Raw genomic sequence first — 19,402 nt, forward strand, 5'->3', positions numbered from 1 at the left:
TTAACAAAAATAGAATTAAATTAAAATCTGGTATTTTTTAACACCAGTTTGATTGCCAGAAATGCATTTACACCATGCCACAAGTAGTGTTAGGACAAAACTTAGAGTATTATTTCACATGATGTGGCTCTGGTCTGAGCTAGAAACGCATTGATGAAAGCACAAGATATCGCGATGGTAGGGCCACTGACGGCGTTGGAAAATAGAGCCAGAGGGGGGCGGGGCTGCTCGAGGTACCAGAGATGTTTTTATTTTTTTGTATGTAAAATTATTTATTTAAATAAAAATGGCGGCCGTGGACAGCGGAGAGGAGAAAGTGTAAGTGTGTGCTGATGTTTTTACATGTTTGCCCACCGTTTACACCGCCGCCGTGTCCTAATATAAGACCGTTGGCGTTTCGTATGCAGTGTTTATTGGAGTAACGTGCGTTGATATTTCTCCCCGGCCTGTCCCGCTAGCCTGGTCTAACCTCACTAGAGAGGGTTGGGGAATACGTCACCAAGTTATTACTGACTATTTCCTCAGTTTAGCGGATTGTGTTGGAGCATGGCGAGACAACCACTAAGTTTAGACCCCTTCACGCAACAGAAAGCATGGTTTTCTGTCGGGGAGTGTTTTTATTTCTATGTATTATTATTTATTCTTTTAGGTAGGGACTGTCAACACAGAGCCCAACAGCCCTCCTCCACCCCTTCCCTACACCCACTACAGCTAGCTGATTAGCCACATTGCTAAAGCAGTGTGTTGGATGTGTCAAACGTGTGTTTGTTCACATTGCTAAGAAACAGTATGTTCATTGTTGGTGTGCCGGGCGTGTGTTTGTTCATGTCGTCAAGTGTGCTGCGGAGGCCACACGGTGTTTTATTAGTGTGTGTGATTGTTATTTTGTGAAAGCTGCTGTTGTCAGTCTCAGGTGGAGCACACAGACATGTCTGCTCTGCATCACACAGCGCGGCTGAGGACATTAGTTGGCCCAGTTTTACCTAGAAGAACCACAACAGGATGTGTGTGTCTTATGTTCTTGTCACTTTGGTTAACACAATTAAATTCCGTGTTATATATTACATAATGTTTATTATGTATGTTAAAATGTACACTTTTACTGAGCAACAACAATCACTGTTCAACAGAGTAACACGTAGCTTAAATGTAATAATGTATTTTCTCCCATCCACAGTATGTGAGTCCATCTTTCAGAGACTGTCATTCTGTGTCCATATTAATACTGTTTCCAAACTGTTTGGGTCTCCAGTTCTGATTCTCAGTAAGATTTAATTGAACTTTTCCCATTATTTAACTAGAAAGGCGCAATTCTGGGAAATAGCAAGTGTGGTTGCACCGACAATTTCAAGCTTTGAGTCTTGCATAAGTACAGTATATGATGATGATGTATTGACCAACATGACACCACAGGCACCCTAAAAAGTAGAGGTACTCCAATCGATCCATGATCGGACGATTTTCACTCCAAATGACTCGATCGGTGATCGGCAATTTACCCGATCTGGAGAAACCGATCTTTTATACCTGATTTAAGTGGTATAAAAGTCAATCAGATATATAGTATAATATTTTATTCTCCCCTTCCTCCCCACACACAGCAACAGTTTTGAAGTGGATTTCAACATATATTATTCCAATGTTCCCCTTACGCACAAGATCAGTGATCAGGACCGGCCCCAAAAAGCCTGATCGGAGCACTTCTATGATGTATGATCATGTATGATGACGTATTGACCAACATGACGTCACAGGGACCCTAGAAAGTTTATACAGAATTCTGTAAATAAATAAAGTGCACTGTGTTAGGGCAACCACACTAATCAGCAGACTTGATTTAATAACTGCTATGTTTTAATTGTCTCTTCCTCTGTTTGTTGACACTATTGGTTCTCAGAAAGACCCAAAGAAACAATGGGAAGAAATGTGGTTAATGAATCAGAAATAACTTTGGCACTCAGATTGGCCACTGTCATCACTGGCTGGGTAATATTTAATTACCTTGCTTAGTTGCTTGGAAGGAACACAAACACATCTGATATCTGATTTCATTACAAGACAAGAGTGTCATATTTATTTTACTTTGCATGAACGTCCTTGTTGGATCTGTGTGTGTCGACGTTGTGTTTCTGACCTTTGATCAGACCTGGCTGTAATGTGTGATGGCGGGTATTTTAATACATACATTTAGTCTTAAATTCACATTGCTGAGGATCGTTCCTTTTTTTTATGATGATCAACACTTTATTTGTCATTCATTGCTGAGATAACTTAAATGATCTATGTATTTTGTTGTTGTAAAGGAGATAAGAGCTGGTCTTTACTGGCAGGTGCAGCACTAAAACACTGTTGAGCCTGCAGGCATCAAGCCTCCGTCTGCTCCAGTGGAGCTGCTCAGTGGCCCACGGTGTTAGATTGTGTGCTTGTGCTGGTCTTGTGTGTTCCCCCCAGTGAGGAAGAGGCCGGGGAGGAGGGGTCTGTGTCTGTGTCTCAGCGGGGTCGCTCCCACAGCAAGACCAAGAAGACGCGCAGGGACCGTCGCCATGCCGACAGGGGGTCAGCAACTACAGCCTCAATTACACCCCCTGTTGCTGAGTCACGGATGGAGGCGGCGGCAGAGAGTTTACTGGTAAACTCGAATCTGGTCATTCTTGTTGTTATATTCCCAGAAGTTCAGAAATAGTAAACACCTTTATTTATTTTTTATTTTATTTAAGGATACTTAAAGCTGTGGTTCTCAACCTTTTCAGGCTGTCCGTGACCCCCAAAATAATCATATTTGAACTGGACATAATTCTAAACAAGCAAACTGAATTGTAGGCATAAATAGAAGTAAAAATAGACGATTTACAAGTGAACTTGTAGATTGGCTATGTTAATTTCTTTTGCCTCTTTTTTTATATTATTTGACAATTTGGCCAATGTTTGACCAATATTTATAGTTTAGTTAATTACATATATTTTCTCTTTTTTTTTTTTGGTTTTAAAAGTCCTTAAATTGTCACTTCACTGTCATCTAGGGACCCCCCTAATCATGTGGGGTCCTGACCCACAGGTTGAGAACCACTGAATTAAAGGATACTAGTAGGAATATGTGTTTTCGCCACATCATTTTCATTCATTTTCCTCAAATTTCTTTCTGCTTCTTACTAAAACGTTCACTGCCATTCATTTTGCAAAGAGGTGGGAAAAAACATATTCTTTGAGACTTAAAGGTTTCTAGGAATATATATATATATAAATATATATATATATATATATATATATATATATATATATATATATATATAATGCATTTTACATTTACTCAAATTACTGCCTTATCTACTACAAGCCATTGAAATTCACACTTTGATATCAAATTTCATCTGGTATTCTTCTGGCTGGTTTCGAGGTCCACATGTCTTTACCCCTCATTTTCTCTCTGGTGATTTAAGTGGACTAGAATCTAGTCCACTTAAATTGAATAATATGAAAAGAGGCTCACAGTTTAGGCATATGCGGCGCTCAACAACAAGTGCACCCTCCTTTTCTGGTTTCCAAGGCATACACTAGCTTAGCTACTCACAAGTTAACACAAGTTCTGAGTTATAACATTTAGCCAGTAATTGACCTCCACTTGGCTTCGACCTACATGGACTCTGAAAATGCTTTTAGCTTGGAAAGTGGAAGCAATTTTAAAGCAATTATGACGGCTTGTGAGAAATACATTAAGTTAACGGCAATGTAGTTTGAGGGTAAATTTACTGCAATATGTTTTACACACCTTTTCAACATGAATGGCATTTATTAAGGATCAAATATAAATATATAAAATATGTGGCTGATGTAAATATCAGTATTTTGATATTGTCTATAAGGTCTATTTAGACTATTTCCTGTAGTTTATGAAGTTATACATGGTCTATATCTATTTAATGTAGTTAATTTTACTTGATCCTGGCAGGTGTCGGAGGAGGATGTGGCGGGCCCCTCAGATTTGGGTCCTGACCCGTCTTCAGTAGAAGCAGCTGGTTCTCCTAAACAGAGACGCTCTGTCATCAGAGACCGTGGTCCGCTGTATGACGATCCGTCTCTTCCAGAAGGATGGACCCGGAAACTGAAACAGAGGAAGTCTGGTCGTTCTGCTGGGAAGTTTGATGTCTACCTTATCAAGTGAGTTGTTCGAATATTAGAGTAATATAACCAGTGGTGTCATGCTCGTAGAACGCCGTACCACGCAGGTGGTACCAGTAAAAAAAATGACGTGCACGCCCAGGGACGGAACGAAACGGTGCATGTGCGTGCACGCTAGAACGTGTCCCCCTTAGATTCAAGAGAAGACGCATCTAATCAACCTCGTGTCACCAGACTTTCCAAGACGCACCAAGTACCCAGTGGTCTAGCTTTACTGGCGCCCCCCTTATTTTCACACCGTGTCAAGTACCGTGCCGAATCAAATGGCTACTACTTTGCATAACAACAGGACAGCTTTAACTGTTTATAACTGAGCGCACGGTAAGCATGCACACTTACAGCAGTAGGCTGTGGCTCCAGTAGGCTAATGCTGCTGTGTGGTGTTCTTTACACAAGAAGAATGCCTCCTCCAGAACAGTCATTCGTCCAAAGCAAACCTTTTAGTTTTGTTAGTGTGCCGTAAAGATGGCCTGACTATTTTAAGTCTACTTTTGGGTTTGTGTCTAAAAACTCTCATACACTATTTAACAATAGGCTTAGGCTATATCAGCTGTTCTGTGTTCTGTGATGCGCACATGCACCGATGCACGCGCGTGCATGTGGCGTCATTAAAATGCTGTGGTACCAGTAAAAAAGAAAAACTTGACACCACTGAATATAACACTGTGTGTGTGTGTGGCATTTAACCGGAAATATATCGAAACCTTTGATTAGAACTAATAACCGTCAGTTAGACTTATAACCGAATAATTGAGAAGCACGTTTTTTTTTTAAAATCTTTTCTTATATCAATTAATCAACATGATAAACGTGTTATTAACCGCTTAACCCAGTAATATACTTTGTACAATGGTGGTGGACAAAAATAGTGAAAATAGGTCAACAAGCTCTTGAGCTTGTAGATCTGCTATGCAATAATCATGATTTGAAGTCATATCGCCCAGCCCTAGACAGTGTCCTACTATATAAAGTTCAAGTCGACCAGTGGTTCTCAACCTTTTCAAGGCCGACCACCCAAAATAATCATCTGTTCATGACTATCTATCTACCATTCTGTTTTGTTTGTGGTCAGCTCTGAGGGGAAGGCATTCAGGTCAAAGGTGGAGCTGGTAGCCTACTTCCAGAAGGTGGGTGACACCACCACCGACTCCAATGACTTTGACTTCACCGTCACTGGGCGTGGCAGCCCTTCCCGCCGTGAGAAAAGACCCCCCAAGAAGCTGAAGGTGGCGAAGCCGTCTGGGCGTGGCCGGGGGAGGCCCAAAGGTACCAGGGTCTGGAACTCTGAGACACAGTCGACCCCTTGTCAGCTTCCTGGCCTTGGTTTCGCCTCCTGGTTGTTTATGCTAAAACTGAAAAATACACATTATGCCCAGTCACTATACTGCACCCGAGATGTGTCTTTTTACTGAGGCCAAGTTTAGAATAAGAATTGAATACATTAACGCCCTTGTCGCCATGACCCGCGGCACTGGGTTATCATAATTACCCTTTGATAGCCGAACCCGCGGCGGCGCGGGTGTCGCTTTTTATCAAAATCCACCGGCAGAAGCCAAACACATACCTCTACTGCGCCCAGGTTGCTATGTCCCTCCAGGCACAAGGCGAAATGTGTGCGCACCCCATTGGAAACCAGGATTTCTTTCCTGCCTGTTTTCTCTGAAAAATACTCCAAAATCCGTCTTTTTGTCCAATCCGTCCGGCGTTCAGATGAAAATAGTGATTTTTTTTATTCCATTGTGGCCGACATATTACCGTTTGTGGCGAAAGATAAACAACATCGCCAGCTGCTAGACTACAATGTGCTTTCGGTTCCGTCTCTGTGTGAAACACACGGAAGCGGGGCTCATATAGTCGCTTTCATGACTACGCCAGACCCAGGAAATAATTCCCAATGCATATTTCCCATAGACATTTCAAAAAGTATTTATTTAAAGACCTTTTAAGCGTCGTACGAAGCCAACTCGAGTCATGACAAATCATGACAACAAACACAATATTTTGGAGGAAACAAGAAGAAGAAAAACAACAAAAAGAGCGTTTTTTTCTAAAAAAGAAAACATTGTGTTTATTGTCATGATTTGTCACGACAAGAGTTGGCGTTGTCCGCGGCGTAAACGTCTTTAAATAAATACTTTTTGAAAAGTCTATGAGGAAAATGAACGGGGAATTCTCTCGAGGGGGTGGGACTATACAGTTGATGTGAAGCATGGCGCAAAGGACGAGGTACTTAATGACCACTAGAGGGGATAGCTCTCAAAGTGTTAAACATCAATACAAGGGCGGCGGTGGCTCAGGGGTAGAGTGCCTGGATGGGAACCGCAAGGTTGCCAGTTCGAACCCGGGCTCCCCCAGAGTTACTGTCGAAGTGTCCTTGAGCAAGACACTGAACCCCTAATTGCTCCCGATGTGCTAGTTGGTGCCTTGCATGGTTTTCGCTGCCATCGGTGTGTGAATGGGTGAATGTAATGCACAATCTATGTAAAGCGCCTTGGATAAAGGCGCTATATAAATTTACCATTTACAAGACAACTGAAAAACGGATGGTGGCTAGAGAGAGAGGATTTTTGTCCAACCAAGTAACAACAACCATGTGGGGTGTGACCACGGACAGGACCTGACAACGTGTAAATTGTATTATTAGGGGGAAGCCCTATTGTTTTTCGACAGTTCTTTCTTCTTCTGCCACTTTACGCAGTTCTGTGCTGTCGCTTTCCATGAAATTCGGCAATATGGTAGAGGGCCATGGGAAACAACTTCAAGAACTGAAGCTCACAGTCATTTTGACCTTTAGATCTCCCAATTATATGATTGTATGAATTATATGATCCACTCTATCCACATTTCCATTAATTTGTGCGGAAGAGTCTGCACCCTGCTAATGCATGGTTGGCTGCGGGAGTACAGCGTTGACAGACAACCCCTTCAACCAATCAGTGTAAAGTTACTGTACACATGCCCTTAACTACAACATTCTGTGTTCAAGTCCTGCCACAGTATCTGAGTTACATGATCTCTCTTATCTTTGCCTTTACTGTCCCTTGTGTGTGTGTGTGTGTGTGTGTGTGTGTGTGTGTGTGTGTGTGTGTGTGTGTGTGTGTGTGTGTGTGTGTGTGCACTCGCTCACGCCTGCCTGCCTGAATGTGTGTGTGTGTGTGTGTGTGTGTGTGTGTGTGTGTGTGTGTGTAGGCAGTGGGAAGCTCCGTCAGGCTACAGAGGGTGTAGCTATGAAGCGGGTAGTAGAGCAGTCTCCAGGCAAACTACTGGTCAAGATGCCCTTCGGCAAGGCAGAGAGTACTGCCGGCACAACCCACTCTGCTTCAATGGTACCACCTATCTGTCTATGTGTCTATGTTAAGATAATGGATGACCATGAATGAACTTTTGTATTGTATTGGTATATAATAATGTTAATGCAGTGTTGATATTGATAATCTGGTATTGGTAATTAACGGTGTTAATGATATAATGATTATATCATTAATGATTATAATGATAATTATATATTGATCATGATGGTAATTGATAATCATAATTATGTATTGATTCGTTTTTATTGTAAATACACAGGGGACTGTTGCCACCAAATCACGTCCAGGCCGCAAGAGGAAGTCGGAGCAGGAACTTCCTGCCCCTCCACAGACCACTCCCAAGAAGCGCGGCAGGAAGCCGGCCTCTGCATCTGTGACATCATCACCGCCTGTCGCTGCCACCGCGGTGGCGTCTCCCTTGACCACAGCAGTGTCTGGGAGCTCGTCGGGGGCGGAGAGCTTCGCCGCCGCGGCCATCTTGGCCGCTGAGGCGAAACGGAGAGCGGCCCCTGCCAAGCCTGTTCAGGAAACGGCCCTGCCAATCAAGAAACGCAAAACCCGGGAGACGGTGGAGGAGGTTCCTCCTGCTCCTCCGCCTGCTGTCGAGGGCGTGGCAAAGGCAGAGGGGGGTGGAGGAGAAGGTAGCCAGGTGGGGGAGAGTTCAGGTGGGGCAAAGACCGCAGAGCCGCCGCCTCAACCCACCCACTCTACACACTACGGCCAATCGGAACCACATAAGCAGGTCGATGAAAGCCAGTCACATGGACACAAGTTGCATAAAGGAAGGAAGCACAAGGATAAACCGGGGAGCTCGGCAGGAGACCGTGGGAGCAGAGCTCAAGGGGACAAGGGAGGGCAAGGAGAGAAGGGAGGAGGAGATGGAGGAGGCGGCGGTAGCAGCAGCCCATCGAAAAGCCACAAGAGAAAAGAACACATGCCCCACAAACACCACCACCACCACCACCACCATCATCGCCACAGAGAGTCCCCTTCCTCACCTCCCTCTTCCTCTGATCATTCTCCTCCTCTTCCTTCTTCCAGACATCCAGCCCCATCCGCCCAGTCCTCCCATATCAAACCTCAAGTTGATCCTCTGAAGACAGCCCAACATCCTCCACCACCCCCGACCGCATCCAAACAACCACCCCCGACCGCATCCAAACAACCACCCCCGACCCCATCCCAACAACCACCCCTCCCCGAGAAGAGGCAACAACAACCCCAACATCCAAAAGAAACACAAATGCAGAAACAGTCACAGCAACCCCAAGCCACATCCCAGCAATGGCCACAACCACAGCAAACTCCATCCAGACCACCACACCTTCAACCCCGGCCTTCACAGCAGTCCCAAGCCTCACCTCAGTGTCCACCCAACTCTCAGAATACTTTGCCACAGTCACGACCCCATCACCTGTCCCAACCTCTAACACCACCCTCCCAGGCCCAACCGCGATATCCAGCACCCCTACAGCAGCCCCAGACCACCCCTCCTCGGTACCTAGTGCCCCAGTCACCACCCCAACACCCCCAAGTCCACAGACAGCCTGAGGCCCTGTCCCAAAGATCTCCTCCCCCAGCTCAGCACAGAACCCTGCTCCAGTCCCAACAACTGCCATCTCTTTCTCAGAGTGCTGCACACCGGCAAGCATCACCCACGCACCGTGTTCAGCAGGGCCCGTCTCCCCAGGCAAGAAATCAGCATCACCAACCCCAACCTAGACACTCAGCCCAAAACCAACCTCAGCCCAGACAGTCATCCCAATCCCAATCACAAGGGCCTCAGTACAAGCCCCTCATAAGACAACAGTCCCACCACCAACCCCAGTCCCAAGCCCAAGCCCAGCCACAACCAGTCCAACGGCCTCACCCTCACCTGCAACCACTAGCTCACTCTACGCCCAGGCCACAGCTCCCAAGGCCCTATATCCAGCCCTCCCACATTCAGCCGCGCCAATCCTCCTCCGGTGTACTCGGAACCAGCGCAGGACCATCACAGACAACTTCCACGCACCACCCCCCGAGTGAACAGCCCCAGGATCTCAGCACCCCGCGGCTCGGCCGAGGGAGCTTGCCAGCAGGCAGGGATGTGAGCCGAGAGGTCAGAGGGGAGGCACCCACAGACAACAGCGAGTCTTTAGGAAGGGGATCCAGTAACGTCTCTAGAACCATCCAGGACACTCCCGGTCCCACAGGAGGCTCTGGGTCAGGTAGGCTGAGGGCAGATGCAGAGGCAGCGGGCGAGGGTAGGGAGCTCAGAGACATTGTCCCACAGTCGGCCGTTCCCCGGCCAAGTCGAGAGGAAACCGTAGAGTCCCGGACTGTCGTCAGCGAGAGGGTCAGCTGATTGGGCCAGCTGGCTGATTGACAGGCAGATGGACCGTAAAGTTTGGCTAATGGAGTCGACACCAAGCGGAGGCGGGAAGATACGTTTTACGGCATATTGTTGGAAATTGAATGTTTTACAACATTTTCAGATAAGAGTAGAGTGCTGCCTAGAACCGGTAAGACTGTCTCAGCTTCAGAACAGACGCATCATGTCTGGTTCTATCTGGACATGCCCCACGCTGGTGAAGAAACTGGACAAGGAAAGGAATGGATGTCTTTTTATAGGAAAACCTAAAAAGAAAAAAAACTGATAATGTGTGTACAGTATGTACAAAATCAAAAGGCAGCTGTTTCCTGTGCCGGGCCTGTCATACAGAAAGAAACGTCACGCTTCCACAAAATAAGCTTTTTATTTCAAGTTGTTTATTTTTTTGTCACACCCCTTTTTCTTTCTGTTATGGCGTTGAGGGTCCCTTATTCAAAGTTCTCCTATTGACAGACAGTCCATCACTCAAAACCTCATGGAGATAAGGTTAAGAAACATCATAGAATAATGTTGTTTTTACATCACAAACATCCATCTTCTTGTTACTACACTGACAGTTTTTCTTCCCCCCCAAATAGCCTATTTGGCGAACTTGAGGTGAGTCACCTGACTCTTAAATGGCCTCAAAAGGTGGATTGCATTCGGAGGGTAATATTAAATGAGCATCCCTTGTGTGTTTAAAAAAAGATGGGCGTTTCCTCCTAGCTGTGGTTATATAGCCATTCAAACTTCCATATTCACTATGAAGTCAGTTCTCCAAAGTTGTTTTAAAAAACAAACCAAAACCATTTAAATTTCTTGGTAGTTTCTTAAAGAATGTGTAAAAAAAAAAAAAAACGTCTCTGTTTTAAGAAGTGTTCTCATAGAGAACTCTTCCCCCGTTAGTCTGTTCATTACTTTTACTGGCCTTTAACCGGAGTCATATACACAGAGGCAGTTTGGTCACGGCAGTCCTGTTAGCGCCACAGTCCCACCATGGCTGTTGCTAGTGACCAGTGGCTCTGTCTCAACTGATTGTTTCTTGTACAGCCTGGACTCACTCTGCCCATTGCCAGTCCAATACAGTCCTATTAGTATGCTGTCATACATGATCTATTATACGTTTATTTTTTAATATTCATGTTTAGTTTAAACAAACTGGTTCAGGTAGGACTCACATGACCTGGCTTATACCATAACAACAAACAATAACAACATCAGTAAGCTGACACCATATAATTGCATGTTCCAGAGTTTTAGTGCCTATTATGATATTGTGCGTCTTGCCAGGAGACACCATGTAAGCCAAGCCATGTTGTGTTTCTAGCTGTAGCTGTAATGTGTGGTGAGTTTATAGTTCTAATATAGACGTGGAATATATTTTTTATTTCTCCACCAGATCTACTGGTCTGGTCCAAAGGAGTCGCCTCCTATTGTCGAGATTTAGTCGACGCTCCAGATATCACAGTGTCACTAAAGTTTTGGTTTTGGTTATTTTTCTTGTAGAAAGCAGATTGGGTTGGTGTTGAATGTGTTTCTGTTCTTTGTGGCACAATACGAATCCTGTCTGAAATCAAATGTAGCCTGAACTCTCACACTCCCTCCCTCCCTGCCGACTAGAAAATCACTAGCATGCTTTCTGCTGTAGCGCCACAATGTTACGCAGGACTTGCTCATTGACTTTCACTGTAGGGTCAAACAGAACTAGCATAGGCTAACTCTTTAGCCTGATTTGAGTATATTTATATTTTTGTAATTGAGGCAGATCTGTCAGTTTGGTTTTTCTCTCATCTTTAATGAAAGGACATGTAGTTTGTAAGCAACTATTAATTGACCTCTACTGTATGTAATGTTTACATTTGTGTGTGGACCTCTCTAGACATAGATATCCAGCATAGACCTCTATACAGACGAATCCACGTAGGGCTGCCCTGTAGGCCAGCTGTATGCAATCAATGCTGCGTTGTCAAGCTGATCTTAATGCGACGCCGCAGCATTGATTGCACACAGCTGGCCTACCTCTGTAGCATAGGCCTCTGTCGACCTCTGTGTAGACCTGTATAGTATGTAGACGTCTATGTACCCCTGTATTGTAGCCCTCTACGGTCCCATGTAGTGTAAACGTGTATACTGTAGGCCTGTTGTGTAGACCTACTTGTTATCAGTTCAAGGAACACTTCAACCATTTTCAAACCCATTTTTGGTTCTCCTCACTATTGCTCATAATAAGCTGGCGCAATTTCTGTCTACTCACTGTGTCTCATTGGAGGGCTGTGGGCATTTAAGAAACCTGCCAATGACATCGATGGAGATTCCAAGCTAATAGAAACCACAGCCCCTCTCTTCCTGGAAAGTTGAAATCATTGCCATGGGGTGATTCACACAGACCGACAAAGCTGGGCATAGGAGGGGCATTTAATTTGTGTTTTAAATAACGAGTTAAATAACGACCACTGGTAGGCAGGTTTCTGAACTGTAGACAGAAATAGTGTCATCCTATATTGAGCATTAGTAAGGACCAATTATATGATGATTGAAAGGTTGAGAATGGGCAAAGTGCTCCATTCAGGTCTTTCGAAATACAGATCCTTCTTTTTTTCCAGATGGGGAGAAAAATTATGAATTTTGGATCCTGTTTTCCAATCATTCTGTCCTCACAATTAGCGGAATAATAATATTGTTCCACACATTTTGAGGACAATGACAAATTATCCAAGTGCAGATCCATAGAGATGCGTTTAACAATTATTATTTTACTTAATAGCAACAATGCTGTGGATGGGGTCATGTCATGCACATGCAGAAAGAAAGGCATGCTTAGTAAGGATATGTCAACATGTTAACTTTTTCATTGCAACTTCAAAACCTACCAGAGTACACATAAAAAAAAACGAATTATAAAACTGTACAATCATCGACAGCAACCCTGTCGATTACTACTACATTACGTTGAAACAGGGCTGGATATTGAATTTGTTACCTGGACAACACAAAAAACGACATACTTGAACTACTTAGTACTTACACCTCTAGACTTAGTAAACAGGACCTAAGTTGCCTCTCTACTTGGAACACCTTGTAGGCCTACATCAAATCTCTTTGCCAAAAACTATCTACAACCTCACAATGCTCGCGTTGTGATGCATTGTGGGCTTGAAAGATCAGCTATTTTTGGCTAATGTTCTTCCCAGAATATGGATGCCGGGGTTCAAGTGGTTATTTGTCAAGATGTCCTTGGCTTAAGCAAGAACAGCCAAACTCTGCATATAAGTTGGTTAGCCTGGGAATGTTTTACCCGGCTCTTTCCAGTTTAGCATGGCTAGCTCTGTTTGTCTCTGGAGTGGAAGTGTAACTAGTGTTCCAGTAGTGGTAGTGGTGTCGGAGTGTGAGCCTTGTATTCCTGCATGCCACAGTTACACAGATGTATGTGGTAGTGACTTTTTCTAGCCTTATATATGATAAATATGTATTATTCTTTTAAAGCACCAGTATCTTAAAACCTGTAACCGTGTGTGTGTGTGTGTGTGTGTGTGTGTGTGTGTGTGTGTGTGTGTGTGTGTGTGTGTGTGTGTGTGTGTGTGTGTGTGTGTGTGTGTGTGTGTGTGTGTGTGTGTGTGTGTGTGTGTGTGTGTGTGTGTGTGTGTGTGTGTGTGTGTGTGTGTGTGTGTGTGTGCGTGCGTGCGTGCGTGCGTGCGTGCGTGCGCGCGCGCGTGTGCGTGTGCGTACAAATGTTTGTGTGTGAAAGAGAGATAGTGTGTGTGACTCTGATAATAGGATTTTTGTTCCATCCCTGTTGAGTAGATAGGGCTGCTTCTGTTGATGTGCATTAAAACATTTATCCTTCTGTAGCTGGTGTGTTGGAACAGAAGGCTGGTTTACTGGGCTCACAACTTGGTTTTTGAGGGCAGACAGTCACCAAAATATCTGTTCTTACTTTTTGTTTGTTTTTGGACAGGAGAACAATTATAAATCCCATTTTGTTGACCGTATCGTCATTGTCTTCCACTAGATAGCGAAGCGGACCTGCCTTATTCATATTTTTATTTTTTTCCAATTTTACTCCCCAGTCACCGAGTCATTTCAAACAAGAATCAATTTGACATTTTCATCTCCAGTCTCTCACCAAGCTAGGACACTGTTAGCATTCCAGCTATTACGTAGCATTAGACTAGGCTGGCCTTATACGGTAGTACATACTACATACATAGTTTTGAATACAGAATGCTAATGATGTTAACTGTTTTTGACTTATGCACAAGTGCCAATACAGAAAACATTTTACAATGTGGCAAGCACCTGATGAAGACAAATAACTTAAAACTTTTAGACGTGTTACTTGAAATAATTAAAGTTAAAGCCAGACACCAAGTATTATTTACACAGTTGACAAGTTTGACAAGTTACTCTACCAGGTAACTAATCATCATTTTTAGCTCTATTATAATTATTTAACTCACTGTGAAATTTTTATTTACTTGGGTCTAAATTGACCAAGAGATCTCTTGTCTGACTAAACCCTTATTTAGCGTGTGTTTACACCCACACCATATAGTTGGAAGAATCTCGTTTAGAGAGACTGGATGACATCAGATCTGAAACAGTGTTAATTTCCTTGATCAAAACAAATGAAAGGTGAACTCCAGTGACATTTACCACAATGAAAACAGGGCAGCGTTGTTGAGCTTTTATTTCTTCACAAAGATTATATTAAAAGTACCATTATAGCAGTTTTTATTTTGTTATCTTGCTTTCATGAAGGCTTTTGAGCTTCTATTCTAATTAGTTCTTCTCTACTCCCTGTTCAGTCCTAGCTGTTCTACATCCTTCTGCCTGTGTCCCTGTGCAACCCATAATGCATCTTTCTTCCTAGCTCAGTCCGTGACTGTCAGACTGTAAGGCTATTAAAGGGCTTTTCCATGATTGTTCTTAGGCTTAATGATGCCATGTTGTGCCATAGTCTTGTGTGCAATTATCATGTGTGTTTCCACTAGAAGTGGGCCTGGAATCAGGAGTAGTCCCTGCCTGCCTATACGGCTAAAACTACAGTGAATGGCAAATAACTTGGGCAACATGTTATGAGTTAACACAACAGAAACTCTACATGAAACTGAAAAGAATCATGAGATTTACACAGCTATATCTGAATGGCAACGCATGCCGGCTAAGTTCTTTATTATTGTATATTAACCTGAGTTTTTCTTTTTTATATAACAAAAAAGATCAAATCACCAAAAACATGTTATTTTAACATCTGACCTGCTCATTCTGCAATTGTTGTAGTAGGCCTACATGTCTGTAATTTAACTAATGGGTTGTTGTAAGCAAGCAAACATGCTCAGAACCATTCAGCCTGGCTGAAGGCATATAGAGACTGGCAGTTGACAAGCATGATCTGTTCTTTACTTACACCCTAAACTATAGACACATCTGAGTCTGACTGACTACAATGCCATTGTAGAATAAATGTGATTGTGCGCTCCTGCAATGTCATCCTCTCGGCTGTCTACAATAGTGTATATTGTTCACAAATGATATTCGCTCAAAATAATTATTCTTTTGGGAATAAACATTCCCTGCCGTTGACAGAGATCTCCGTCAAGTGTAATCCAACGTTTCACCGCTGATGCAGTGACGGAGATCTCATGTGGTCTTTTCAGATAGATTGTGCTCTTCGCCGTATGAATGGTTCTAGGTTGCCAAGCAACGGCTACAACCGGAAGGAAAATTTAGCCAATGACCCCATTGAGTTCCTTAAAGAGGGCAGGCCCTGTTCATCTCGGATATCCCACTTCAGTGATGACTGTGTATCACTGTGAACTAAATTACTTGGAGAACCAAATAACTGTCTGATAACATTCACTGAATGAAGCTAGCGGTCTCATTGACTGTATCTCTGTACAACTGAGTGTAGAGTACCACTACCAACATCCTGATGTCAAAGCCATGCCCCTTGTGGGTCATTAAAGACATCTTCCTGAAGAAGATCCTAAGGGATCGAAACGTTGAGTCAAATAAACCAGTGGAGCTGAGTTTTTCATACCAGTGTTGCAGACTCTATTTTTCCTCTCATAAAGATATTTTCCCATTCAAAACTCCCATTGAATATTTACAAATCACTTCAATAAAAAATAAATAGAGTCAAGGCATTTCCTCATGGGTAACAAGCATAAACTGTACTATCCAAAGAGGCAGAGAAACGGGGGAAGGCACAGTTCTTCTTATTATAGGATGTGATTTTTGAATGGGAAAATGCCTTTACGAATCAGAGGTTTTCAATCAGTACCTGCAAACGAATGACTTGAGCCTTCACTCAATGTACCATAGGGAAATGAATTGGCCACAGTAGCAACACACAGTACAATATAACACAGCACGTGTAGTGTGAGTAGCATAATGGAAACGTCATAGATGGCATGACAACAAAAATGAGTGACAGAACAAAAAATATGAGAACATTGTCAATTAATAGGAATGACAAAAAATGTCATAATGCAATGCTCAAGCATGAGCATTATGCATGGTAACAAAAATGACTGCAGCATGCAGAACAGAATAGCAGAGCAAAACTGGAAAAAAACTAAAGTTATATATAGCACAAAAGTACTTCTATAATTTGTTGTTCTCACTTTACATTTTATTCGCACTACAAAGAGGAACGGAAACCCCACAGGCGTAAGACTCCCCCACAAGGTTGTATAGCCTAAATGTCACTAACAAGTTCATGTAATTAATGCATGGCGAATCTTGCAATATGACAAATAAAAATCAGCGGTCTCATTCATCATCACAAGTTGCATACCAATATGTTGGGAATCAGTTATAACTTTGCATGGTTAGTTTCCACATGGAGTCAACCATGCCTAATTGTGTTGACACATAACACCCATCTGTGTTGATACGCCCAATCTCCAGCACTGTGTTTGTCTGCAGCTACGAGCTGCCCATTGCTCGACTTGAGTTCTCAGTTCACCAGTTGTACAAGTTGAACTGAACGTTTTGGACTCTTTCAGTTCAGTGAGTGGGATTATGCAGTTGGAGCACCGGTCAAGCACTGAAAGACGTTGTGAACGAATCGTTTGGAATGAATCTTTTTAGTGAACTGATTCGAATGATTTATTTGAAAGGAATGTCAATGCCAATCACTTCTAGACAGAAGAAGGGGACAGTGGGGAAAAGCTTGTGGACTATATGACAGAGTACCAAAATGAGCTAGGTGGTCTAAAGACACTAAAGCAGTGAGCGGCATACAGTGTACCGGTACATTCTAACTCGAGGATTGGTGATTGCCAGTGTACAACATCTAGATGGCTAAGTATCTAGGTGTTAAATGGTAACAGCAGATCTCTGCAGAGTGCAGGCTGCATGGATATTTTGTTTGTATGAACAAACAGAATCCTCTATGTCTAGACAGCAGCAACAACAACAACAACTGTATGTCTTGTGACCATACAGTACAGTAGTAAAAGTACAAGACTATACTGTGAGTACAGGGTGTTGGTTGTTGTCTGTAGAGACATCTCTGATTAACACTTTAAACAACTTCTTAGCAGTTGATAATGGAACTTAAATCTCGATACACCTAACTTCAAAATAAGTGTTTTTAACACAGACCCCGTCAGCCATGTTTCTCTTTCCACCACAGCAGATGGACTCACGACTACGCTTGTAACTCATTCGTTTTTTTTATTTTATGTAACTTGATCTTCTTCGTCTTTGATTAAGCTAATGATTTTTCCATTGAATTATAATGGAAACAATAGTGTTATCACCTTTACCATTCCACAGCTTTTAGACAAAGGAAAGCCTGTATGTCTCGTCCTGATCCTCGGATAATAAATACGCCAAGAAAGGGAGATGATGTTCTGTTTAATATATGTCTATATCTATATACAGTTGCATGATGTTTGTGTAGAATAGGAGAAAATACATCACAAGTTATTTATTGAATGCCAGTTCAGGTTGACAAACAACAACAAAAACGTTTTGTTTTGTTTTTATTTGAAGCGCTGGTGGTAAACATTAGTCTGTGCCTTGAAGTCAAAAGTTCTAGAGTTTATAAACTGTGTTTAATGTAAATTTTTATTGGTGTGTTTTGCCCCTTGTTTGCGCTGCGCTTTTACTGTAACATAGATTACTAATAGACAAGTATTTTCTTAGATGGATGACATGCCTGTTTTTTCTTGCAGTTTCATATTTAAAGACTGTGTGGGGGCAGGGTTATTGTCAGGCAATAATAACTAAAGTTCTAGGACCTTTTAACCATGTTGCAATCTCTGTTTTATCGTCGTCTTTATTTCAGTACTTTTTGTTTGAAAGTATTTGTCAGTTAACCTTTATAACAAGGATTTCAGAATACCTGATAATGCCATTATAATAATGCCTATAGGGCACGGTCACGCCGAAGTTTAATTCTACCTGCGAGGGTGGATTCTTCCAATGCTTTTCAATGCTTTCTTGCAATTTGTGGATTTCAGCAAAAACAAACAACCAAACAAAACGATCCGTTCCCATTGAAAATAATTGGCAGAATCCACCCTCATAGATAGAATGAAATTTCGGCGTGACCGTGCCCTTATAGTCCTATTTTCTAGCAGAGAATATTCCCAGGCTGCCCAATTTGGTTTGATTAAAAACATGAATGAATGATGTGCACTTTATGAAATGTATTTCATCTGTATGCAGAACTCTGACCCTTCTTTAACTTTCCCCCAGGCCGCGTGTCTTGCCTTTCTGACAACTCCAACAGAATAACAAAGTATTACATCAGTTTGTTGTTTATTTGTTTCTGTCAACTTTTCTAGTATTGTACCTCTTTATTTTCTGCGGCCTATGTAACAGACATAGTAAACCACATATATGATATACTGCACCTGATGCACTGTGTGTTCTTTGCTGTCATATCTATGCTTAGAAGCACTGCTTTACTGACATCTGCTCTTGGGTGGTGCAGAAAGTCCCTGCTCACCACCATGCAGGTTGTGGGTTCAAAACTTAAAATCCATCGTGGTGCAGGGAAGGATGATAATAGTCACTGCATGTACTCCTACGGGCTAGGACGGCACCTGTCAGTGGGGAGTGTTGGGCGGGAGGAGTAGGACGAAGGCTCTACTCCCGGTGGGGACTTCTCACTGGTAGGTATAGGATAGATAGCAGTGACAACACATAAATCTCACTGAGAGAGTATTATCATTCTAAAGCCTGTGTCAGAGCCATGCGACAAACATGTTTACTATGGAGGCAATTAAATCCACAGCCTTCTATTAACTAACCTCTAATAACGCAGTAATACATATGGTAAAAATCACAAGTGAGGGGCTCTCTTTTATCATTATGCATCTTCTCATTCTGGTGGCTGGCCAATCACAATTTGCCCCCCCACTGAGGATGGAAAATAATATCACGGGTGATGTGTGTGTTCAGGGCAAACCACTTACGTACTATAAGCTCATTGTTGTTCATTTCGCTTAGTAGGCTATACCGGCTTCTGCTAGAGGTGAACATTAAAGAAGTGTTGGACTTTAGACAGTGCTATTGGTCTAATGGTCTATAGCTTCATAGTTAA

At 42.9% G+C, this 19,402-nt stretch overlaps 1 protein-coding gene across 2 annotated transcripts; it reads left to right on the forward strand.

The window, feature by feature from the left end:
• The first annotated feature begins 219 nt into the window (after positions 1-219).
• On the forward strand, positions 220-18,709 carry mecp2 (methyl CpG binding protein 2). Of its 2 annotated transcripts, none has more exons than XM_080764010.1 (6): positions 220-318; positions 2,452-2,629; positions 3,947-4,155; positions 5,249-5,442; positions 7,366-7,502; positions 7,747-18,709. In XM_080764010.1, the coding sequence occupies exons 1-6, from the start codon at positions 287-289 to the stop codon at positions 9,832-9,834; spliced, it is 2,838 nt and encodes a 945-aa protein (XP_080620136.1). In that variant the 5' UTR covers positions 220-286; the 3' UTR covers positions 9,835-18,709. The 2 variants fall into 2 exon arrangements, with proteins under 2 accessions (XP_080620136.1, XP_080620137.1); XM_080764011.1 differs by having other exon boundaries at positions 295-318; positions 1,602-2,629.
• The last annotated feature ends 693 nt before the right edge of the window (positions 18,710-19,402 follow it).

The sequence above is a fragment of the Protomyctophum bolini genome (genome assembly GCF_963924005.1).
Source record: "Protomyctophum bolini genome assembly, chromosome: 5".
Taxonomy (NCBI): domain Eukaryota; kingdom Metazoa; phylum Chordata; class Actinopteri; order Myctophiformes; family Myctophidae; genus Protomyctophum; species Protomyctophum bolini.

What these genes read in the sequence shown, in the direction of transcription:
- mecp2 (XM_080764010.1), top strand. Translation starts at nt 287, where the DNA reads ATGGCGGCCGTGGACAGCGGAGAGGAGAAAGT. An exon ending in GACAGCGGAGAGGAGAAAGT is followed by an intron (nt 319 to 2,451) that starts GTAAGTGTGTGC and finishes TGTTCCCCCCAG; the next exon opens with TGAGGAAGAGGCCGGGGAGG. An exon ending in TTTGATGTCTACCTTATCAA is followed by an intron (nt 4,156 to 5,248) that starts GTGAGTTGTTCG and finishes GTTTGTGGTCAG; the next exon opens with CTCTGAGGGGAAGGCATTCA.